Source organism: Oncorhynchus clarkii, chromosome 9 (assembly GCF_045791955.1).
Source record: "Oncorhynchus clarkii lewisi isolate Uvic-CL-2024 chromosome 9, UVic_Ocla_1.0, whole genome shotgun sequence".
Classification (NCBI taxonomy): Eukaryota; Metazoa; Chordata; class Actinopteri; order Salmoniformes; family Salmonidae; genus Oncorhynchus; species Oncorhynchus clarkii.
The window spans coordinates 60,970,001-60,995,852 of record NC_092155.1 but is presented as its reverse complement, the minus strand read 5'-3'; the positions used below and the strand labels follow the sequence as shown (position 1 = coordinate 60,995,852).

General features: G+C 42.2%; 1 protein-coding gene across 1 annotated transcript in view; it reads right to left on the bottom strand.

Annotated features, from left to right (window-relative positions):
- LOC139416673 (voltage-dependent L-type calcium channel subunit alpha-1D-like) overlaps window positions 1-25,852 on the bottom strand; it is a 46,550-nt gene that overhangs the window by 12,769 nt on the left and 7,929 nt on the right. The window contains exons 2-23 of the mRNA XM_071165628.1: window positions 23,590-23,806; window positions 18,732-18,837; window positions 12,806-12,945; window positions 12,563-12,708; window positions 12,290-12,442; window positions 11,760-11,956; window positions 11,112-11,215; window positions 10,860-11,002; window positions 10,681-10,746; window positions 4,000-4,066; window positions 3,887-3,913; window positions 3,575-3,735; window positions 3,137-3,362; window positions 2,527-2,734; window positions 2,289-2,409; window positions 2,039-2,111; window positions 1,836-1,896; window positions 1,355-1,412; window positions 1,157-1,253; window positions 911-1,040; window positions 580-639; window positions 75-181 (exon numbers count right to left, since the gene is read on the bottom strand). Of these exons, the coding sequence (XP_071021729.1) occupies window positions 75-181; window positions 580-639; window positions 911-1,040; window positions 1,157-1,253; window positions 1,355-1,412; window positions 1,836-1,896; window positions 2,039-2,111; window positions 2,289-2,409; window positions 2,527-2,734; window positions 3,137-3,362; window positions 3,575-3,735; window positions 3,887-3,913; window positions 4,000-4,066; window positions 10,681-10,746; window positions 10,860-11,002; window positions 11,112-11,215; window positions 11,760-11,956; window positions 12,290-12,442; window positions 12,563-12,708; window positions 12,806-12,945; window positions 18,732-18,837; window positions 23,590-23,806 (2,668 nt within the window). The remainder of the gene's footprint in view (window positions 1-74; window positions 182-579; window positions 640-910; window positions 1,041-1,156; window positions 1,254-1,354; window positions 1,413-1,835; window positions 1,897-2,038; window positions 2,112-2,288; window positions 2,410-2,526; window positions 2,735-3,136; window positions 3,363-3,574; window positions 3,736-3,886; window positions 3,914-3,999; window positions 4,067-10,680; window positions 10,747-10,859; window positions 11,003-11,111; window positions 11,216-11,759; window positions 11,957-12,289; window positions 12,443-12,562; window positions 12,709-12,805; window positions 12,946-18,731; window positions 18,838-23,589; window positions 23,807-25,852) is intronic.

Genomic DNA, 25,852 nt, shown 5'->3' with positions numbered 1-25,852 from the left:
CTGCTTCACCTCAGGCACAAGCTTTAAAGCTGGAGGTTCAAGCCTGCTGAGCTAACATTCTGACAGATACTCACTGGAGGAAAAAGGACGCGAGCGACACACTGACAACCAGTAGGTCCAGAAGATTAAAGGCATTCCTACAGAACGATCCAGGATGAAGGAACGCACCGAAAACTGTCACCTAGAGAGGGAGATTAAATCACAAGAGTTACGGGGGATTCTAAATGGCACTTACAATGCCATGTGTACAACTATATATGTTTACAGATAGACATAAAGCTCAGTGTAGGCTGGTGGGAGGAGCGATAGGAGGATGGGCTCATTGTAATGGCTGGAATGGAATAAATGAAATGGGGTCAACCATGTGGTTTCCATATGTTTGAAGTGTTTGATACCGTTCCATTGATTCCATTCCAGCCATTACAATGAGCCTGTTCTGCTATAGCTCTTCCCACCATCCTCCACTGATACAGCCACTGCCAGCAGGAAAGATAGCCTATGCAGAACATTGTCAATTCACAATGAAGGAACATTCCAAAAGGAAGTAAATATAACAAAACATATTTGGTCCTATTTTACCTTCAATATAATTTCCACAGTGAATATGGAGGTGAATGCATAGTCAGCATAGCCAAGCATCTGAGGATAGACAAGATATCCTGTCAGGATTATGACAGCCATATTGAAACACTATTTGCTGGTGGCCGGTGTAAGGTGAGTGAGTATGAGAACAGTAGTTTTGGTTGAAACTGTTGATCAGTGGCGGTAGATGTGTTGCAGAGTTGAGTGAGAACAGTCGAATCAATGACAGTTATATATTGATTGGGCAGTAGTTTGTGTTTGGTTGTGAGGTCGGGACTGACTGTTGGCTGAGGAGATATCTAGAGGCTCTTTAGTTTCTTTGCCTTACGTTGTTCCTAAAGGAGTGAGCTCTGATTGGATCCTCAGCAGCCAGAGAAATGCTACTGGCGATGATGAAGACAAGGATGAGGTTGGTGAAGTAGGAGTGGTGGATGAGGTTGTGACAGGCCACTCGGAGGCTGAGGGGAGAGGAGAGAACATGCAAATTATATGGGTGCTCTGAAATGGCACACAATTCCCTATATAGTGTACTACTTTTGACCAGGACCCATAGGGCTCTATGGCTGTGACTTACCAGTTTCTCTTTCCAAGAATGAAGAAGGAGCTACCATCTGGAATGGGTTCAATCTTCTCTTTTGGAGCGGAAAATTCAGGCTTCACAGGCATAATTCCTAGAGAGAGAGGGGAGTTGATCAGATCAGAAGTTTTAGATAACAATTCATGTGTCACAGTCTGATGAGGAACCACCTGAGGTATATGGAACAAAACTTACCCTCCAGACCCTCAATGGCTCTCAACTCCTCATTCTCCTCCCAGTCATCCATCTCATTCTGCACAAGGAAAGAGTGAGCAAAAGAAATGCAAACATGAGATAATTGTTTATCTTTAAAACACTGAGGATCACAGGCCGTGACCGGGAGTCGCATATGGCGGTGCACAATTGGCCCAGCGTTGTCCGGTTTAGAGGAGGGTTTGGCCAGGAGGGCTCTAGCAACTCGACGCCTGCAGGATGACTTCGGTCGTTAGTTGAACAGCGTTTTCTCCGACACATTGGTGCAGCTGGCTTCCGGTTTAAGCGAGCGAGTGTTAAGAAGTGCGGCTTGGCGGGTCATGTTTCAGAGGACGCGTGACTTTAAATTCACCTCTCCCGAGCCCGTTGGGGAATTGCAGCGATGAGACAAGAGGGGGTAAATAATAAAATAAAATACAAATAATTGTGTATTGGTCCCCTGAAACAACATCTAGGTACATACCGCTGCATCTTCCTCTTTGTCTTCGTCATCGTCCCAGTCCTCTTCCTCCTCCTTTTTCTCTCTGAAAAGCCATTCATTCAGCACTTGGTCTTTGTTCACCATCTACATATCATCCTTATTACTGATGCTACTTAGAGATGTCCAGTACTAAGCCCAGACCATCAAATTATACCTTTTCTTTGTCTGCCTTTTGTGATACTTACTCTACTTTCTTTTTTCCCCCATCTCCTGCCAAATTGTCCACAGCGATAGCCAAGAAGACATTGAGCAGGATATCTGATCAAGAGATATTAAGGAACTGACGAAGAGCCTGAGAACATCAGTGAATACAGATCAGTACAGTCTGTATCTTCTAGAGTACCTCTTAATAGAGGCTTGTGTACATTAAATGGCTTTGTACAAATGTGGATTATGGAATAACCAACAGTCTGTCTTGGTAAACAGAAAGGATACAGTTACCGACAACAAAGAGGGAGACAAAGTAGATGCACACGATCATCTGTGGGAAGACTGGCCCGCCATAAGCCATGATCCCATCATACATGACTGCATTCCAGTCCTCTCCTGTAAGGATCTACAGAGGAAAATGGTAGATATAGAGAGAGGGAGAGACAGACAGAAAGAGGGGGTCTGTAAGGAAAAGCACATGCAATGTGATTGTAGTGTGAAGGGTATTAGAAGTATAAGTCACCTGGAAGCAGGTGAGCAGGGCCTGGGGGAAAGTGTCAAACGTGCTCCTCTTCATCTGAGTCTCATCAAAGTTGAATTTGCCCCCAAACAGCTGCATACCCAGCAGGGAGAAGATTATTAGAAAGAGGAAGAGCAGGAGCAGTAGAGAGCAGATAGCCTTCATGGAGTTGAGCAGTGAATTGACCAGGTTTGACAGGGCTGCCCAGTGCCTAAACAGGAGACAGATGGTTTCAGTGTTTGAGGGTAAAGAATCAAGGTATGCAGTACCCTTCCATATGGAATTCATGCATGCAAAGCATTTAATCAATTGCAGAGAGTGACATTTCAGAGAGTTCCTTCAGAAGTACATTTGATTTGCATAGCAGCGTTTTCTGGAAAGATCTGGGACCAGTCTAGCAAGACAACACAAACAGATCTGGGACCAAGCTAGCAAGACAACACACACATATCTGGGACCAAGCTAGCAAGACAACATACACAGATCTGGGACCAAGCTAGCAAGACAACACAAACAGATCTGGGACCAAGTTAGCAAGATGACACAAACAGATCTGGAATCAAGCTAGCAAGACAGCACAAACAGATCTGGGACCAGGCCAGCAGTTACCTACCGTGTCACTTTGAACACCCTGAGCAGGCGGACACAGCGCAGCACAGAGATGCCGATGGGAGGGATGATCTGCAACTCAACCAGGACCGTCTCCAGGATGCCACCACACACCACAAAGCAGTCAAAGCGGTTAAACAGAGCCAAGAAGTGGATCTGGAAACCGAAACTGTACATCTTCAACAGCATCTCCAGCGTGAACAACATCAAGAGGATCTTATTGGCCCGCTCTGAAGGAAAGACAGAGAAAATGAAGGTTATTTATTTATGTATTTATTTACTGTTTCTGATGTCACCATTTCAACCTGCTGAATTAGAGAAAATGACCCAGAGAAAAAGAGAGAGGGGAGGAGGACGTAGAAATAAATAGAAAATAACAGATACAGGTAGGTGAAGACAGAAAGTAGAACAGATAGATGTAGAGAAGAGAGTGGATCCTGACCCTGCATCTCGGTGAGCCACTTGGGCTGGCCGTAGTGTTCAGAGGCGCTGGCTGCAGTGTTGAGAAACACCAGAAGGAGCACCAGCCAATAGAAGTTCTGGGATTTGACTGCTACACGACAGTTTTTCCGAAAGGCATGGTTCAGTTGGCATAGCTGGTCACTGAGCGAGGAGAGAATCAGTAGACACGTTATATGAGGAGCGGAAGGGTCAGAAACAGGCTTTGTTAAAAGTCTGTAGTGTAGTGTACACTTTTTCTTAAACTGAAAATAAAACCTTGTGTATATTCTTAGAGGTATCCTGCTCCACTTACCAGAAACTGTTGGCCATCATTTTAGCCCTACAAAAAAAGGAGGAAGAACCATTAAAATATCACCATTGATAACAACGACAAATTAAAAAATGTACATTTGTTTATTTCCTTACATTAGAGATGCGCAGCAGCCATTGTCGTCATCTAAATATGCTCCAAATTCAGAGTCTGAATCCGATTCTGTTGAACACAGAGCCATAGATTAGATTTTCTGTTGTTTTTATTAGAACCTTCATTAGTCTTACTGGGGTCCGACACATAATGAAAAAGAACTGGCAAAACCCTTGAACATGAACATGTGTGTAGGCATCGATCAGTTAAACATACAGTCCATTGGGAAAGTATTTTGACACCTTCACATTTTCCACATTTTGTTACCTTACAGCCTTACAGCCTCAAAATTATTATATATTTTAAATCTCATCAATCTACACACAATACCCTATAATGAGAAAGAGAAACATTTTTTTTTTGCAAGTTAATAAAAAAAACAACCCAGAAATAACTGTTTATTTATTTTATTTATTTCACCTTTATTTAACCAGCTAGGCAAGTTGAGAACAAGTTCTCATTTACAATTGCGACCTGGTCAAGATAAAGCAAAGCAGTTTGACACATACAATGACACAGAGTTACACATTGAGTAAAACAAACATACAGTCAATAATACAGTAGAAACAAGTCTATATACGATGTGAGCAAGTGAGGTGAGATAAGGGAGGTAAAGGCAAAAAAAAAGGCCATGGTGGCAAAGTAAATACAATATAGCAAGTAAAACACTGGAATGGTAGATTTGTAGTGGAAGAATGTGCAAAGTAGAAATAAAAATAATGGGGTGTAAAGGAGCTAAATAAATAAATAAATAAATAAAATAAATACAGTAGGGAAAGAGGTAGTTGTTTGGGCTAATTTATTATTGGGCTATGTACATGTGCATTAATCTGTGAGCTGCTCTGACAGCTGGTGCTTAAAGCTAGTGTGGGAGATAAGTGTTTCCAGTTTCAGAGATTTTTGTAGTTCGTTCCAGTCATTGGCAGCAGAGAACTGGAAGGAGAGGCGGCCAAATAAATAATTGGTTTTGGGGGTGACCAGAGAGATAAACCTGCTGGAGCGCGTGCTACGAGTGGGTGATGCTATGGTGACCAGCGAGCTGAGATAAGGGGGGACTTTACCTAGCAGGGTCTTGTAGATGACATGGAGCCAGTGGGTTTGGCGACGAGTATGAAGCAAGGGCCAGCCAACGAGAGCGTACAGGTCGCAATGGTGGGTAGTATATGGGGCTTTGGTGACAAAACGGATGGCACTGTGATAGACTGCATCCAATTTGTTGAGTAGGGTATTGGAGGCTATTTTGTAAATGACATCGCCGAAGTCGAGGATTGGTAGGATGGTCAGTTTTACAAGGGTATGTTTGGCAGCATGAGTGAAGGATGCTTTGTTGCGAAATAGGAAGCCAATTCTAGATTTAACTTTGGATTGGAGATGTTTGATGTGGGTCTGGAAGGAGAGTTTACAGTCTAACCAGACACCTAGGTATTTGTAGTTGTCCACGTATTCTAAGTCAGAGCCGTCCAGAGTAGTGTTGTTGGACAGGCGGACAGGTGCAGGCAGCGATCGGTTGAAGAGCATGCATTTAGTTTAGTTTTACTCCAAGAGCAATTGGAGGCCATCGAAGGAGAGTTGTATGGCATTGAAGCTTGCCTGGAGGGTTGTTAACACAGTGTCCAAAGAAGGGCCAGAAGTATACAGAATGGTGTCGTCTGCGTAGAGGTGGATCAGAGACTCACCTATGTATTATCAACTATCAACTATGTATTCAGACCCTTTACTATGAGACTCGAAATTGAGCTCAGGTGCATCCTGTTTCCATTGATTACCCTTGAGATGCTTCTAGAACTTGATTGGAGCCCATCTGTGGTAAATTCAATTAATTGGACATGATTTGGAAAGGCACACACCTGCCTATGTAAGGTCCCACAGTTGACAGTGCATGTCAGAGCAAAAACCAAGCCATGAGGTTGAAGGAATCGTCCATAGAGCTCCTAGACGGGATTGTGTCGAGGCACAGATCTGGGGAAGGGTACCATAAAATGTCTGCAGCATTGAAGGTCCCCAAGAACACAGTGGCCTCCATCATTCTTAGATGGAAGACGTTTGGAAACACCAAGACTCTTCCTAGAGCTGGCCACCCGGCCAAACTGAGCATCGGGGGAGAAGGGCCTTGGCCATGTAGGTGAATTAGAACCCGATGGTCACTCTAACAGAACTCCAGAGTTCCTCTGCGGAGATGGGAGAACACTCCAGAAGGACAACCATCTCTGCAGAACTCCACCAATCAGGCCTTTATGGTAGAGTGGCCAGACAGAAGCCACTCCCAGTAAAAGGAACATGACAGCCCACTTGGAGCTTGCCCCGAAAGTACTCTCAGGCCATGAGAAACAAGATTCTCTGGTCTGATGAAACCAAGATTGAACTCTTTGGCCTGAATTTCAAGCGTCAAGTCTGGAGGAAACCTGGCATCCTCCCTATGGTGAATATTGGTGCTGGTAGCATCATGCTGTGGAGATGTTTTTCAGCGGCAGGGACTGGGAGACTAGTCAGGTTTGAGGATAAGGTGAACGGAGGAAAGTACAGAGACATCCTTAATGAAAACCTGCTCCAGAGTGCTCAGGATCTCAGACTCAGGAGCTCAGACTCCCATCCGTAGCACGTGCTACAGCAGGTATATTTCACTGGTCATCACCTGTTAAAATATTTTATGAAGGTTTAAGATAAATGATTAAATAATTATACCTGGAAACTTAACCATTAGGGATTAGAGGTTATGTAGCATGAACAAGGAGTAATTAAAAATAATAAACACAGCTCCAACTAGGTTGGAGGGGGGAAGAGAGGAATGCTTGTGTGTGTCTAATGAAAACAAAGAGAATCCTTAACCTGTTTGAACCGACCTGACTGTAAATCTGGGGAGATAAGATAGGACAGGTAGAGTCCCTCCAGGCCTCTAGTATCTGGGGGAGCCTGGAACTGTCAGCTGAGTGGTTATAAACTGTGGTGAGACTCATGAGAAAATCCCTATGTTGGTGTGTATGTGTGTGCATAGGTTAGGATGGTATAAAATAAATGTATTTGTGTGTGCACGACGGAGCTCTCGCAAATAAACCTGGATCTGATCAATTGTGAGCTGGGAATTCTGTCTGTTTTATTTAAGACCAAAACTTTACAACCTCTGGGTATCAGACAGATAGAGATAATTGGAATTTATTAATATTGATTACAAAATTACTGAACATCACCAAAGCCAACTCCTCCTTTGGCTGCCTTTCCTTCCAGTTTTCTGCTGCCAATGACTGGAACGAATTGCAAAAATCGCTGAAGTTGGAGACTTATATCTCCCTCACTAACTTTAACCTCTCTGGGATATATGGGACGCTAGCATCCCACTTGGCCAAAAGCCAGTGAAAATGCAGAGCGCCATATTCAAATAAATTACTATAAAAATCAAACTTTCATGAAATCACACATGTAAGATACCAAATTAAAGCTACACTTGTTGTGAATCCAGCCAACATGTCAGATTTCAAAAAGGCTTTTCGGCGAAAGCAAACAATGCTATTATCTGAGGATAGCACCTCCGTAAACAAAGACAGAAAAGCATATTTCAACCCTGCAGGCGCGACACAAAACACAGAAATAGAAATATAATTCATGCCTTACCTTTGACGAGCTTCTTTTGTTGGCACTCCAATATGTCCCATAAACATCACAAATGGTCCTTTTGTTCGAGTAATTACGTCGATATATATCCAAAATGTCCATTTATTTGGCGCGTTTGATCCAGAAAAACACTGGTTCCAACTTGTGCAACGTGACTACAAAATATTTCAAACTACTTTTGTAATACAACTTGAGGTATTTTTTTAACGTAAATAATCGATAAAATTGAAAATGGGATGATCTGTGTTCAATACAGGAGGAAAACAAACTGTAGCTAGCTTTCTGGTCATTCGCCTCTAACAGTACACTTGAAGTTACCCTTGTTCTGAACAGTGCTACTTTTTCATTACACAAAGGAAAAACCTCAACCAATTGCTAAAGACTGGTGACATCCAGTGGAAGCGGTAGGAACTGCAAGAAGGTCCCTTAGAAATCTGGATTCCCAATGAAAGCCCATTGAAAAGAGATTGACCTCAGGGTTTCACCTGCTACATAAGTTCTGTTATACTCACAGACATGATTCAAACAGTTTCAGAAACTTTAGAGTGTTTTCTATCCAAATCTACTAATAATATGCATATCTTACTGTCACGACTTCCGCTGAAATCGTCCCTTCTGCTTGTTCGGGTGGTGTTCGGCGGTCGACGTCACCGGCTTTCTAGTCACCATCGATCCATGTTTCAGTTTCGTTTTGTTTTGTCTGTATTACACACACACCTGGTTTCTATTACATATCACGTTCCTTATTTAACCCTCTGGCATACATTCCTGTTCTGTCCGTGATTGTTTATGTCATTAGTGGTTGTGTTTTGTGCTAGTGTTTTTGTATGTTCCTATTTGGAATTTTGCTTGATATTTTGAGTAAACTCAGTTATGTTACTCAATACCTGTGTCCTGCGCCTGACTCCACTATAACTCTGCACCCAATCGCTGACACTTATCTTCTGGGGATGAGTAGCAGGCAGTTGAATTTGGGCATGCATTTCATCCGGACGTGAAAATACTGCCCCCTGTCACCAAGAAGTTAAGCGTCAGCTGTCAGAGCAGCTTACCGATCGCTGCAGCTGTACATAACCCATCTGTAAATAGCCCATCCAACCAACTACCTACCTCATCCACATATTTGCTTTTCTGCTCTTTTGTACACCAGTATTTCTACTTGCACATCCTCATCTGCACATATCAATCCAGTGTAAATTGCTAAATTGTAATTACTTCGCCACTATTAGCCTATTTATTGCCTTTCCTCCTTACTTCATTTGCACAAACTGTATACAAATTTTCTATTGTGTTATTGACTATACGTTTGTTTATCCCATGTGTAACTCTGCGTTGTTTTTGTCGCCCTGCTTTGCTTTATCTTGGCCAGGTCGCAGTTGTAAATGAGAACTTGTTCTCAACTGGCCTACCTTGTAAATAAAGGTGAAAATATATATATAATAATAATAAACTCTGGTGAAGATATACCCAAGACGACTTGAGGCGGTAATCGCTGCCAAAGGTGCTTCAACACAGTACTGAGTAAAGGGTCTGAATACTTATGTAAATGTTATATTTCAGTTTTTATAAATTAAAAAAGTAAAGTGGTCTGAATACTTTCCAAATGCACTGTACATGTCAATACATACACACAAAAAGTAGGTCACATAAGGGAAAGGCATTGTGCCTTTCCCTTATGGAAAGGCAAGTGTTGCTTTATTCTTTATGCTTTATTCTTTAAAAAAATAAAATAATTTGCGGTTCTCTTGCGCTATATGAGATGGAAGGGAGTTCCATCCAATCATGGCTCTATATAGTACTGTACATTTCCTTGAATTTGTTCTGGACCTGGGGACTGTGAAAAGACCACTGGAGGCATGTCTGGTAGGGTAAGTGTGTGTGTCAAATTAATGTTTGTTATTATTACTCTTTGCCAAGAGGGACTGGCATGCATAATATTGATATTAGCCCTCTGATTGTAATGAAGAGCAAAATGTGCAGCTTTGTTCAGGGCCAGCTGCAACTCAACTGGGTCCTTCTTTGCAGCAATTGACTATATGACTGGACAATAATCAAAATAAGATCTAACTAGAGACTGCAGGACTTGCTTTGTGGAGTGTGGTTTCAAAAAGCAGAGTATCTCTTTATCACAGACAGTTCTCTCCCCATCTTTACAACCATTGAATCAATATGTTTTGACCATGACAGTTTACAATCTAAGGTAACACCAAGTAATTTAGTCTCCTCAACTTGCTTAACAGCCACACCATTCATTACCCGTTTCAGCTTAGGGAATGATTTGAACCAAATACAAAGCTCTTAGTTTTAGAGATGTTCAGGACCAGTTTATTACTGGCCACCCATTCTAAAACTGACTGCAACTCTTTGTTTATGGTTGTAGTGAATTCACTAGCAGTGGTTGCTGACGCATTTAGAGTTGAATTATCAGCATGCATGGACACACAGGCTTTATCTATTGCCAGTGGCAGGTCATTGGTAAAAATAGAAAATAGTAGAGGGCCAAGAGAGCTGCCCTGTAGTACACCCCACTTTACATATTTAACATTCGAGAAGCTTCCATTACAGGAATCCCTCTGTGTTCTATTATATAGATAGCTCTGAATCCACAATATGGCAGGTTGAAAAGCCATACATCAACATGAGGTTATGGTCAATAATATCAAAGCACACTGAAATTTAACAGTAAAGCTCCCACAACCTTCCTATTATCAATTTCTTTTAACCAATCATCTGTAATTTGTGTCAGTGCAGTACATGTTGAGTGCTATTCTCTACAAGCATGCTGAAAGTCTGTAGTTAATTTGTTTACAGAGAAATAGCATTGCATTTGGTCAAACATAATTTTGGTCCAATAGTTTGCTAAGAGCTTGCAGCAAGCTGATAGCGGAATGACTTTGGCTTCCCTCCAGGCCTGAGGACAAACACTTTCCTCTAGGCACAGATTAATGATATGACAGATAGGAGTGGCTATAGAGTCAGCTACCATCCTCATTTGCTTTCCATCTAAGATTACAGAGAGTCAATTAGTACAAATACACAGACAGTAACAGTGAGAAGAGGGTGACAGGTTATCATACCTCCGTCCTCGCTGTGTTTATACCAGCCAAACTTCTTCATCATTTTCTTCTTGGCAACAGCAGCACCTTATTAGGAGACACAAAGGTTGAATATATAGGTGTGAGGCTATGTTTGTGTGTGGGTACAGTTATATGTATGTGTGTGTGTGTGTCTCTCTTAGGCAGTCAGTTAACCATACGTTTGTTTCCTTCCTCATCCACATCCTCGGCCTCGATGAGCCAGTCCATGTAACCACACATATCCTCCTCCATCTGCTTCTTATTCTGGGCGTCCTGCAGCTCTCCACGAGCCACAGCCTTCTCTCTTTCCTTGGAGAACTCTCTGCACACACAGACATGCACACACACATTATACAACCTACACTCGGACAAGGCCTTCACACACAAATCTAAAACAAGTCAAACATATACACACACTTCAACTCACTCACCCGCTCAACACTCCCAATACAAGGTTGAGTACGAAAAACGAGCCAAAGATGACCAGAGAGACAAAGTAGACCCAGGGCATCTCAAAGCCAATTGCATCATTCATCTGCAGGAATGAGAGAGAGAGAAAGAGAGAGAGAGAGAGAGCATCATTAATCAGACATTGCTCACTGGGCACAGATGTCAATTCAACTTCTATTCCACATTGGTTGATTCAAGCAGTGTGCCATGTGGGTGTGTTCCATATGAATATAGAGAATTTGATCAGAGGAGTACAGATGTCGGATCTTAATTTGAGCCTGTTTGCTACAGCGGGAAAAATAATCCTGCAGCAACAGGAAAAGTTAATTATGTGGATTAGAATATGTTTTGTAGGGATTGACACATTTTTCGTAAGGGAAGACTGAAATGTCAAAGTGGAAATTACAAACTTCAGAAGCCTCAAATACACTACAAGTTAAGATCCTAAAAGGAAGAAAAAAAAGGACTAGTGTGCATCTGAAATGGCACTATTTTTCCTATGTAGTGTACTAATTTGGACTGAGTCCACAATGACCACAGCTTTCTGGTCAAAAGTAACGCACTATAGGGAATAGGGTACCATTTATGATGAAGCCAAAAATAAAAAATAAAAAAGATTCTGATTTTACCCAGTAGAGCACATCGGTCCAGCCCTCCATGGTGATACACTGGAACACAGTCAACATGGCAAAAAATATGTTGTCGAAGTTGGTGATCCCACCGTTAGGCCCCTCCCACGGTCCTCTGCACTCTGTCCCGTTGCCCACACATTCCCTCCCATTTCCAGCAAATGCACACGGTGTGGGGTCATCATCCACGTTCAGTTCTGGGAGCAGGAACAACATGGGGAGGTCAATCTTCGTGACAAATATATTTGTCTTCATAAAAAGACGAAATCCAGGCTTCCAAAGCATTAATTGATAACAAACTTCTACAGTATGTAAATAACTTGTTTTCCTCTGTCTGTGTACAATGACTGCATGTACAATGACTGCATGTACAATGACTGCATGTACAATGACTGCATGTACAATGACTGCATGTACAATGACAGTAACATTGTTATATAGTGTTTGGATGTGTATGTACAGTATTGAGCAGTGTATATGTATATAAGTATAATTGTACTATTATTATGTTGTAAAAGTGGAGTCTGTACCTGTGCCCACGTAGAAACAGGTTTTGTGCATCCTGCCGAGGAAGAGCTCCAGGCCGATAATGGCATAGATGATGATGACAAACATGACCAGCAGACCAATGTGCAGAAGGGGAACCATGGCTTTCATGATGGAGTTCAAGACAATCTGGAGACCTGGACACACACACACACACACACACAGCAGAGAGGGGTTTTACTGAAACACACACACACGCACAAACTCAGCAGAGAGGGGTTTTACTGAAACACACACAAACACACATACAAACTTACTGGGCACTCCAGACACCAGCCTAAGGGGTCGCAGCACCCTAAAGGCTCTAAGAGCTTTGACATCCAGTCCTCCTGGTTTGCCTGCTGCATGGTGGGAATCTCCAGGCTTGTGGTCAGCCGTCCCCTCAGCAACCACACTGAACAACCTACAACAACAGCCACACAACAACCAGTCAGCACACAACAATACAGCAAAAACACCATAAATAGAAAGTAGTGGAATGGAGACATGAGCTAGCATACCCGACGACGACGATGACAAAATCAAGCAAATTCCAGCCACTGCGGATGTAGGCGCTGGGGTGCATAACCAAGCCATAGGCCAGGATCTTAGTGAAGGTCTCAATGGTAAAGATAACTAGGAAGATGTACTCAACTTGTTCCTGCACTCACAGAGAGGAAGATGGCATGGTCAAATACACATATTTCTTAATTTGTCTGTATACTGTAATCAGTCAAAAGCAAAGACAGATGTTGGGAAAATTAGGTAATGACATTTTACAAGATGTCTGTGGAAGTTCATTATGCAGGGTTAATATGCAACTAATTTCCTAATGAATATATTATATGTAGGGATGTACTGTTTTAATGTTGATATACACTACCGGTCAAAGGTTTTAAAACACCTTCTCATTCAAGGGATTTTCTTTATTTTTAATGTTTTCTACATTGTAGAATAAAAGTGAAGACATCAACACTATTAAATAACACAAATAGAATCATGCAGTAACCAAAAAAGTCTTAAACATATTCTTCAAATAGCCACCCTTTGCCTTGATGACAGCTTTTTACACTCTTGGCATTCTCTCAACTAGCTTCACCTAGAATGCTTTTCCAACAGTTTTTAAGGAGTTCCCACATATGCTGAGCACTCATTGGCTGCTTTTTCTTCACTCTGCGGTCAGACTCATCCCAAACTATCTCAATTTGGTTGAGGTCGGGTGATTGTGGAGGCCAGGTCATCTGACGCAGCACTCCATCACTCTCCTTCTTCGTAAAATAGCCCTTACACGGCCTGGAGGTGTGCAGCGGCATTGTCCTGTTGAAAAACAAAATGATAGTCCCACTAAGCCCAAAGCAGATGGGATGGTGTATCGCTGCATAATGCTGTGTTAGCCATGCTGGTTAAGTGTGCCTGAATTGTAAATACATCACAGACAGTGTCTAGCAAAGCACCCCCACACCATAACACCTCCTCCTCCATGCTTTATAGTGGGAAATACACATGCAGAGGTCATGCAGAGGTCATCCGTTCATCCACTCCGCGTCTCACAAAGACATGGCGGTTAGAACCAAAAATCTCTAATTTTAACTCCAGACCAAAGGACAAATGTCCACTGGTTTAATGTCCATTGCTTGTGTTTCTTGGCCCAAGCAAGTCTCTTCTTATTATTGGTGTCCTTTAGTGGTGGTTTCTTTGCAGAAATTTGACCATGGCCTAATTCACACAGTCTCATCTGAACAGTTGATGTTGAGATGTGTCTGTTACTTGAAGTCTGAAGCATTTATATGGGCTGCAATTTCTGAGGCTGGTAACTCTAATGAATTTATCCTCTGCAGCATGTAACTCTGGGTCTTCCATTCCTGTGGTGGTCCTCATAGGAGCCAGTTTCTTTATAGAGCTTGATGGTTTTTGCGACTGCACTTGAAGAAACTTTCAAAGTTCTTAAACAGTTCCGGATTGACTGACCTTCATGTCTTTAAGTAATGATGGTTGTCATTTCTCTCTGCTTCTTTGAGCTGTTCTTGCCATAATATGGACTTTGTCTTTTACCGAATAGGGCTTTCTTATGTGTACCTTGTCACAATGCAACTGATTGGCTCAAACGCATTAAGAAGGAATAAAAATTCCACAAATGAACTTTTAACAAGACACAACTGTTAATTGAAATGCATTCCAGGTGACTATCTCATGACGCTCGTTCAGAGAATGCCAAGAGTGTGCAAAGCTGTCATCAAGGCAAAGGGTGGCTACTTCGAAGAATCTAAAATATATTTTGATTTGTTTAACACTTTTGTGGTTACTACATTATTCCATATGTGTTATTTCCTAGTTTTGATTCTACAATGTAGAAAATAGTCTAAATTTTAAAAAAAAACCTTGAATGAGAAGGTGTTCTAAAACTATAGACCGCAGTATATCTACTACATGTGGGGCGGAAGGCAGGCACCGTCACGTTGACGGCATATATAGGTCAAAATTTGTGCACAGGAGTTAGGAGCCATAATAAGCCTGTCACTAGAGTGCTAGTCAGTAACCCTGGGCCAAATGCATCCTTATGCTGCTCATCTCTGGCACCACAGTCACTGGGCTTCTATGTCAGGCTGGAATAGAAAGGCAGCCAAAACCTGGCCATATCATCCTGGTCAAACAAGGTGATGTGACAGATTAGAAGGATAAGCTATAGTAGTATAATGAATACATGAAGACATAGTGTATCACTGTAGCAGAGAGGGGTGGGGGAGGATTATGGGGAAGCGTCAGACTTCAGCCTCTGTTTCCTCCCCACAAATTCTAATCCAATAAAGGGATCTACTCCAAGATCTATAAAGGGATTTAAGGAGAGTACTATCCAACCACTGTCCTGCCCCACAGCCAAGCAGATGGACTACACTGACCCAGAATGATGATCTGCAAGGTTGTGTTCAGCGCCATGGCATAGATTTGACATATACAGTGATGAAGACAGCTTGTCTGTCGAAACGATGGACATAAATATTTTTGCATCTGAGTTCCTAGAGGGTGCGGCTCTCCTTTATTTTTTTACGTATTCCACTCAGCTAGCCAGCACCTCGCCTAAATAGGTGTGTGTTTCTTTCACCTCTAGATAGATTTTACAAGTGTCTGGAACTCTATTGGTGGGATTAGAAGCCATTCTTTCTCGAGAAATTCCGTAATTTGGTGTTTTGTTGATGGTGGTGGCAACGCTGTCTCAGGGGACGCTCCAGAATCTCCCTAAGTGTTCAACTGGGTTGAGATCTAGTGACAGACGGCCATGACATACAGTATGGTTTACATCCTTTTCATGCTAATCTAACCACTCAGTGACCACTCATGCCCTGTGGTGGGGCATAACCATGGTAGCCAAAATAATGGCAAAAATAATGGCCTGCCCAGCATATTTATGCATGACCCTAAGCATGATGGGTTGTGTGGAAGCACCTGCTTTCAATATACAGTTGAAGTCGGAAGTTTACATACACTTAGGTTGGAGTAATTAAGACTCGTTTTTCAACCACTCCACAAATTTCTTGTTTACAAACTATAGTTTTGGCAAGTCGGTTAGGACATCTGCTTTGTGCATGACACAAGAAATTGTTCCAACAACTGTTTACAGACAGATTATTTCACTTATAATTCACTGTTTCACAATTCCAGTGGGTCAGAAGTTTACATACACTAAGTTGACTGTGCCTTTAAACAGCTTGGGAAATTCCAATAGAAGCATCTGATAGGCTAATTGACATCATTTGAGTCAATTGGAGGTGTACCTGTGGATTTATAACAATACCTACCTTCAAACTCAGTGACTCTTTGCTTGACATCATGGGAAAATCAAAAGAAATCAGCCAAAATCTCCGAAAAAAATGGTAGACCTCCACAAGTATGGTTCATCCTTGGGAGCAATTTCCAAACGCCTGAAGGTACCACGTTCATATGTACAAACAATAGTACCATCATACCGCTCAGGAAGGAGACGCGTTCTGTCTCCTAGATATGAACGTACTTTGGTGCAAAAAGTGCAAATCAATCCCAGAACAACAGCAAAATACCTTGTGAAGATGCTGGAGGAAACCGGTACAAAAGTATCTATATCCACAGTAAAACGAGTCCCTATATCAATATAACCTGATAGGCCGCTCAGCAAGGAAGAAGCCACTGCCCCAAAACCGCCATTAAAAAAGCCAGACTATTGTTTGCAACTGCACATGGGGACAAAGATCGTACTTTTTGGAGAAATGTCCTCTGGTCTGAAGAAACAAAAATAGAACTGTTAGGTCATAATGACCATCGTTATGTTTGGAGGAAAAAGGGGGAAAATTGCAAGCCGAAGAACACCATCTCATGCGTGAAGCATGGGGGTGGCAGCATCTTGTTGTGGGGGTTCGTTGCTGCAGTAGGGACTGGGGCACTTCACAAAATAGATGGCATCACGAGGGAGGAAAAATATGTGGATATATGGAAGCAACATCTCAAGACATCAGTCAGGAAGTTAAAGCTTGGTCGCAAATGGGTCTTCCAAATGAACAATGACCCCAAGCACACTTCCAAAGAGGTGGCAAAATGGCTTAAGAACAACAACGTCAAGGTATTGGAGTGGCCATCACAAAGCCCTGACCTCAATCCTATAGAAAATGTGTGGGCAGAACTGAAAAAGCGTGTGCGAGCAAGGAGGCCTACTACCCTGACTCAGTTACACCAGCTCTTTCAGGAGGAACGGGCCAAAATTCACCCAACTTATTTTGTGAAGCTTGTGGAAGGCTACCCGCAACATTTGACCCAAGTTAAATATTTTAAAGGCAATGCTACCAAATACTAATTGAGTGTATGTAAACTTCTGACCCACTGGGAATGTGATGAAAGAAATAAAAGCTGAAATAAATAATTCTCTACTATTATTGTGACATTTCACATTCTTAAAATAAAGTGGTGATCCTAACTGACCCAACACAAGGAATTCTTACTAGGATTAAATGTCAGGAATTGTGAAAAACTGAGTTTAAATGTACTTGGCTAAGGGGTATGTAAACTTCCGACTTCAACTGTACTTTGTATCCCTCATTTATTCAAATGTTTCCTTTATTTTGGCAGTTACCTGTACATAAACTACAGTGGCATTGTTTTCTATAAGAGATCACAGATCAAATCATGTCCTCTGCCATAGAGAGAGGGAGGAGGGGCAGAGGGGCTTACATGGGGATGGAACAGATGGTCAGTGTTTAAGTATCATTGTCTCTTATACGGTCACCTAATCTGAGTCAGACCCCCAACTTTTCCTCTTTAAAGGGGCAATCAGCAGTAAAAACAATAACAAAGGTTCTTCCCTGCCCGTTTCGATAAAAAGCTGAGGGATGGGGCTGGGGAAATGTAACCGCTCTCAAATTCAGAGACAGAGCTATGGATGCATGTGTAACTGGTGTGAAATGGCTATCCAGTTAGCGGTGCATGTTTGTAGTGTTTCAGTCGGTGACGTCACTCGCTCTGAGACCTTGAAGTAGTTGTTTCCCTTGCTCTGCAAGTGCTGCGGTTATTATGCTTCTTAGGTGACCTTGGACAATGTGTCCCTGGTTCGAGCAAGGAAAGGGACGGAAGCAATACTGTTACATTAGTGCTGTGACCCGGATCACTCAGTTGGGCTCTGCCCAGCTGCTGAGGTTTCTGTGGAGAAGGAGGAGGTCAAAGGGGGTGTAACTGGTGTGAAATGGCTTGCTAGTTAGCGGTGCGCGCTAGTAGCGTTTCAATCGGTGACGTCACTCGCTCTGAGACCTTGCAGTAGCTGTGGCTTTTGTGGAGTGATAGGTAATTATGCTTATTGGGTGACTGTTGTCGATGTCTTCAGAGGGTCCCTGGTTCAAGCCCAGGTTGGGGCAAGGAGAGGGACGGAAGCAATACTGTTACACAAGGACTGACTATCCATGATATCAGTATTATAGTTTTAACCATGTTTTGAGGCTATAAAGTATTTTACTTTTATTTTGTTTACAAACAATGGATTAAAACAAGCTGATATTTTGGGTTCTGATGGGGTATGACAGTTGAACTAAGTTCATGAGGCATTTATAAGTTATATTGTTCAGGAATCAATGGGTACATAGCATACATTTATAAGACAATACATGGATGTAGAAACTGCAGATTGTTGGATTTTCCCCTAGACTTTTATACCACATCCCACTTCATAAAATACCTCCAGGCTTTCCTGAAGTTGTTCAAATAGTTTGAGCATTTGCTTGTGCCTGCCTAGAGTCCCAGATGGGTTTTGCACTTTTAGGAGTATTCCACTGATTCAATTGTGCCAACTAAGCTCAGCTAAATTAGCTATTTCAAATACAGTATATCTATTTGAATCCAGGTTTGGCCATTATATAGCACTCCCAATGAGCCAGCCTCTATGATCTCCCTGACTGAAACCTCAGAATCTATATCAGCCGCCTTGCACCAACTCACCAGGTTGTGGTTGGTGGAATTGGAGTCCTCCTCTGGGAAGGGTTTAGATACACCGAGGGCCACGCAGTTGGCAAAGATAGCAAGTAGAATGAAAATATCAAAAGGTCTGCAGGACCACAGTTAAGGGTAAATACTACACACCAGTGAATGCATGATTGACTTACAGTTTTTCTCAATTGTGTACAAGCAATTTTTGGATCTGTGTTTAAACGTATCTATTGCAGAACAGCAATGATCAAATGCTCAAAATACATTTACAAAACGTCTGATAATTTCCTTCCCTTTGTACCTGACGTGAATATCTTAGACTACCTTTTGAAAAACGTTAAATACAAATGTCAACAGTAAATACAAAATTCACTGTTAGGTATTTTGTTCACAGACATTGTCTTCATTAGAAGAGAATTGTGTGCAATTGTTATCACCGTTTCCGGCTATCAGTAAATACTACTGCACAAAATTCCAAATCACCCCATCAAGGTCATTCCATGAACTGTACGATGTAGGGGAAGATCTAGGCAATGGGGACTGTCTAATTCGTATGATTTTGTACAATATTGTTGACATGCAGAGAATGAATGAGATTACGTTCTAAGTATCTTTGGGTCATCATCTCTAACATTGTGACCTTCTATTATAGAGGTTTGCTTTGGTGTGGACTGAGGCCTCCACATTCATATCAGTTGTGTTACTCCATTGTATTCACCTTTCCTTATTTATATTGTGGATTGTGTTTCTGTGTGCCGATGTAAAGTCTACAAAACTGTGAGCAAACCAGCCTATGTATTGAACACATGGAATTGAATTGTGATAATATCAATGAATGAATTCTGCACACAATGTGCTTATTTTTTATTGATTTGATGTGTATGAAATTGTTTGGTGAAATATGCATAATAGGAGATGAATTGCCCATAATTCTGCACCTTTGGATAGTTGTACTTCCAATTTTGATCACCGTGATTTGGTGACTGCAAAGAAGATGTATTGTTCCCCTTCAGCCAGTCGCTCAGTATAACATTAATTAACGTTAATTTAATGACCAATCATATCCACCTAAAGAAAACTGAAATCACACCACACGGGCCAATGGCCGCTGAGTCCACCCTCGTAAGCCTCACCTTTCTGGCTATAATACCAGGACTTGCATTCCTTTTCTCAATTCTTGCTCTTCAGCTTGCCTGAAAGAAGAACGTGTCACGCAATTTACAAACACAAATACTACGAGATTTGGCTCCGACTAAGGTGTCTGTTACTGTGGAGAGAGTACTTGTCCCCCTAGATGTTGTGAGTTTTGGGTCTTGGTATCGATTTTTGTGTTTGCTAAAAACCCACTACTTTCTGCTCTGCTTGTGTAGCCAGTGCTTCCTTGCTTGATTAAGATGGCCAGTGGTAAGTGTAAGTTAAAAAAGTTTAAAAAGTTTGAACCTAAAAAGTACTCTAGGGCATGTGGTGTCACTAGGGTAGGGGGCAGCATTCTGAGTTTTGGATGAAAAGTGTGCCCAAATTAAACTGCCTGCTACTCAGGCCCAGAAGCTAGGATTTGCATATAATTAGTAGATTTGGATAGAACACACTAACGTTTCCAAAACGATTAAAATAAAGTCTGTGAGTTTAACAGAACTGATATGGCAGGCGAAAACCTGAGGAAAATCCAACCAGGAAGTACTATTCTTTTGAAAGGCTGTTTTTCCACTGAAAGCCTATCCACCATACAAAGACGTAGGACCCAGTTCACAATATCTATGGCTTCCTCTACATGTGGCCAGTCTTTAGGCATTGATTCAGGCTTTTACTCTGAAAAATGAGGGAGATACAGCACTTTCAATGAGAGGCCAGTGGAAATTTCCAGCCATGAGTCCTGCACGTGATCGGGAACGCGCCTTTCTAGTTTCTCCTTTTCTATTGACGAAGCTTTTGTCAGGTTGAAATATTATTTATGACAAAAACATCGTTATTTACGATTTTAAACATCGTTTGACATGTTTCTACTAACTTTTATTGTACTTTATTGACTTTTCGTCTTGATGTTGAGAGCGCACATTGTGTCTTTGGATTTCTGAACTAAACGCACCAACAAAACTGAGGTTTTTGGACATAAAGAGGGACATTATCGAACAAAACAAACATTTATTGTCTAACATCGAGACCTGGGTGTGCCACCAGATGAAGATCATCAAATGTAAGTGATTAATTTTAACGCTATTTCTGACTTTTGTGACGGCGCGTGTGCCCTCTACAAAAGGGTTGTAAACATATAAGTGGGTAGGTGTCAGGTTAAAGGAGTTTCTCCTTTTCAGAGCTCTTTGGTGGAGATTTTCATTTTCTTGTGAGAGCGTTTTGAGCAGGGCCTTTCATTTTCCACATTGAAGGTTTATATGGCAGCCATCTCGGCGTGTCATGTAGGGATTGACTGGTCTACCCCGGGGTTTCATCTGGTGGTGCGGTTCCTGAAAGGCGTGCGTTGGCCCAGACCGGTGTCTATGTCTATGGCTCTGACCTGGGACCTGGCTTTGGTCTTGGACACTGTGTGAGCCTCTGTTTGAACCATTGTCATCTGTGGACCTGAAGGTCCTATCATACAAGACTTCTCTGCTCATAGTCTTGGCTTCGGACGAGTGCATTGGGGATCTCCACACACTATCAGTACACCTTTCCTGTTTGGAGTTCGCACCTGGCGAATCCAAAGTGATGTTATGTCCTAATGCAGCTTTTGCCCCCAAGGTCCCTGGCGTATGAAAGCAAAGGCTGAGGGTTGCCTAGCGGTTTGTGTGCTCATTGTTTAGGGGCATGAGGATTTGTGATATCTCTGCTGCAGCGATGGGATCTGGGATTCCCCAGATACCTTTGTGAGGGTTTATTGCTTGGATGTAACTGCTCCCTGTGTGGCTAATAGAGTTCTTATGGCTGGGTCCGGGATTGGGTGTTAGGCAGCAAGCAGGTTGCGCATTTATCCGAGTTACAACAGTTATCTGTAGGTTGGAGCCTTGGGCTGCCTTGGCAGCGCGTGAGTACACTGTTTCCAGGTTACGTCAGGTTTCCTGTGGGTTTGAGACTCGGGTTGATTCTATGCAGCGAGCGTGTGCAATTTACCAAGTCACGAAAGGTGTTCTGTTGTTTTGGACTTGCGGTTCCTTGTACGAGTTCTGGCATTTTGGGCTTGCAAGATAAGCATTGTTCTTGGAACCTTGGGTCTATGGACTTGGGCTGCAGTGGCAGAGTGTCAATGCACATAGCCACTTAGCAGCAGGTTCTGGTTCCCTATATGGTTCTCTGACAGTTCAGGCCCCATGAGGCTCTGACAGTTCAGGCTTCTTGGGTAAGCTGGTGCAACCTGTGTGTGCTTGGGTTGCCGTGGGCCTCCTAGTTTGGTACACTCTGAGCCAGCTTGGCGTGTGATTGTATGTCTCCATAGTATGTTATACAGAGTGATCAACCGTCAGGGGATTGGGCTTGCTGAAGAGCGGTACTGAATTGAATAAATGAATACGATCCCTGGTATTACAGCCAGGAAGGCAGGGCTTCCAAGGGAGGGCTCGGCATCTTTTGGACTGTTGGGCGTGATTTCAGTTTTCTTCAGGTGAATATGATTGGTCGTTGACTCCATATTGTAACGCTCTTAGGCGTAGTGGGTGCGGAGTCAGGCGCAAGAGGCACAGAAGTAGTGCTTTATTTACACACAGGACAATCGTACACACCAAGCTAGTGGGAGCACATACACGATCGCCCAAAACCAGGACTTAACAAGTCCGGAGGAAAACCCAAAACTGAGACGCACTACTACACAATAACACAGTGGGAAAAACAGGCCCGCACAAAGAGCAGGTGGGCCTACCGGCTTAAATAGCCCAACTAAAAACCTAAACAAGAAACAGGTGTAACTAATAAGACAAAACCAACAGAAAAGGATTAGGGATCGGTGGCAGCTAGTAGATCGGTGATGACGACCGCCGAGCCCCACCCGAACAGGAAGAGGAGCCACCTTCGGTAAGAGTCGTGACACACATACTATATTGTCACACCCTGATCTGTTTCACCCGTCTTTGTGATTGTCTCCACCCCCCTCCAGGTTTCGCCCATCTTTCCCATTATCCCCTGTGTATTTATACCTGTGTTTTCTGTCTGTCTGTGCCAGTTCGTCTTGTTTGATCAAGCCTACCAGCGGTTTGTTTCAGCGCCTGCTTTTCCCCAGTCTCTCTTTTTCTTGCCATCCTGGTTTTGACCCTTGCCTGTCCTGTCTCTGAGCCTGCCTGCCTGACCATTCTGCCTGCCTGCCGTCCTGTACCTTTGCCCAACCTCTGGATTACTGACCTCTGCCTGACCTGACCCTGCCTGCCATCCTGCACCTTTCCCCCACTTCTCTGAACTCCCTGCCCTGACCTGTCTATTTGCCTGCCCCTTTGGGATTATTAAACTATTGGTTATCCGACGTGGTCTGCATCTGGGTCTTACCTTCATATCTGATATAATTATAACTCGTTCCCTCCTTCAGGGAACAGTAGTGATATTCATAACTGTACGATTACTGCGATTTTTAAGAAACAAACTTTCTGTTTTGTCTGTTTGGACTCAAGAGGTAGGTATAGTTGCGTTATGTATGCAGGCAGTTTTTTTGATGAATGTATTTGCAATTTGGATGGTATAATATCGTTTTTTTAATGTATTTATGTTTTGAGATGGCCACTTTTACATTTACAGTTTTGCAAAAGGCCACAGAGTAATGTCTTGTGGACAGTGTTTTGAAATTGACAACACTAGTCTCACAACACAGGAGGGGGTTTAACATGCACGCACACACGTGCATGCACACACACTAAGGCACACATGCGTTCACACACACACACACACACAGAGGTACATCATTGAAGGATATTTCCATTCAACAAGGGCCAAGGCAGCCATGCGGATGGGGTTACTGAGGGTGAGGCAGCAGAGAGCTCGGGGAGCTCGGAGAGCAGATTTGTTGGCTTGCATCTGCTTCTTCTGTCCTCCACCTCTCTTCTTGCCCGAGGCAGTAGAGCCAAGGGTGTCGGACTTGTCCCCGACAACCGAACCAGCCAAGGAGATGCCATCCTCTGCAGGAGACAGAGGGAAGATAGTCACCATTCATTCATCAAATGTATTTTCTAGGTTATTGCTATGTAGTTACTATGCACTACTGTGTGTTTACGGTGTTGTGTATCATTTATTTGTATTTACTAGTATTTAATATCTAGCCTATCAAGTGGCCTACTCTTTAATATTGTGTCAATTACTCAAACTGACCAATAATAATTGACAGTAATACAAATAAAGTATTATAAACAAATCAAACCTGGGAGTTAATTTGGATCCTTCTGTCCTTTGATACCCATATAAAACATATCTGAAAAGCATACTTTTTCCATCTAAGAAACGGCTCAAACCATTGCTCTCCCAGCCCGATGCAGAGAAACTAGTCCCAGATCGACTACTGCAATGCTCTGTTCAGGGGCCTTCCAGGCAAATCCCTTCAGAGGATACAACTCCTCCAGAATAGTGCTGCCAGAGTCCTGACCAGGACCAAGAAGTCGGCCCACATCACCCCCATCCTTACTGAACTCCACTTGCTACCGGTCAACTATTGGATTGACTTTAAAATCCTCCTCCTAGTGTTTAAAGCCTTGACCGGATTGAGTCCCACCTATAACAGCGACCTAATTTCTATCAACGAGCCACCTCTGACTTTCCGCTCTAGCAACTCACCACTGCTTCAAGTTCCAAAGACACGTCTCCGAACTATGGGGGACCGAGCCTTCTGCTGTCTTGCCCCTCGCCTATGGAATACTCTTCCTGACCATGAGAGCCGCTCGATCTGAATTTTTAAAATAGAGTCTGGAAAGTACTTTTAGCACCTAGCCTACTATTGCTATTTCCTGTCCTGATTCTTAATGCATGATGTTTATATTAAATTTTTTCATGCCTATGTAGAGCTTTGAGATAACACTAATACAAGCACTATACAAGCACTATACAAATAAAATGATATTCTTATTATTGTTATTATGTTGGATTAGATTGACATGTGGCCAGGGGTTAGGCAGGTATTGGTTTCAGCCTGGAGGCCTACATGATAAGGTATGATAGTACAGTAAGGTATGATAGGCCTTCAAGGTACAGTATATAGGCCTACATGGTACAGTATAGGCCTACAAGGTACAGTAAAATATGATAGGCTTACATAGCACAGTAAGGTGCCATATTGAGCAGAACAGCCACAAGTGTTGGTTATTATTTCCTATTGTGTTTCATGACAATGGTATGTAGGCCTAATGGCTTTAAATTGGATGATGACATTGACAAAGCCGACAGAACTGTTTTTAGAGTGACTAGGACTAACAATCTATATTGTAAAAGATCCTTGAGTTACAACTGCTGTTCAATATTATTTCAATACATTACATACACTATACCCATTGATTCTTGAAGAATATTAAAAGCCTTATGAGCTTACCCTATTATAACTCAAAATCTGACATTGTATTACACCATTATTTATGTTGCTTTTGCACTGTCATGTGTAAACAAACAAAGTATAGCTTCAAGATATGTTTAGAAGTATGGTATCATGTCAATCTCATCCCACTGTGCACACAACGTCATTTCAAGGTGGATAATATTTGGTTGAGACATTGATCAATGAGATTACAACCTATATTCACCCACTCAAAAAGAGAACCAAAAGTGTAGTTGAATTTCCAATGTGGTATCATTATGCTATCAAACAATTAAAAGGACAACCAAATTTCAATAACAGATTTTTGGTTTAGTTGTCACCCAAATGTCTATCACTGCACTTTCAACCATTTAAAACCACAGCAAAGTTCAAATGGGACTACAATGTCAGATATTTTGTTTATTATACAACAGATTGTGTTATCATTGTGCTTCATCTAATAGCACAACCAAATGACCTGAATTGAGATTACATTAAAAAGTACAGAACCAGTCAAAAGTTTGGACACACCTACTCATTCAAGGGATTTTCTTTATTTTTACTATTTTCTACATTATAGAATAATAGTGAAGACATCAAACATATAAATAACCCACATGGAAGTAACAGTAACCAAAAAAAGTGTAAAACAAATCAAAATATATTT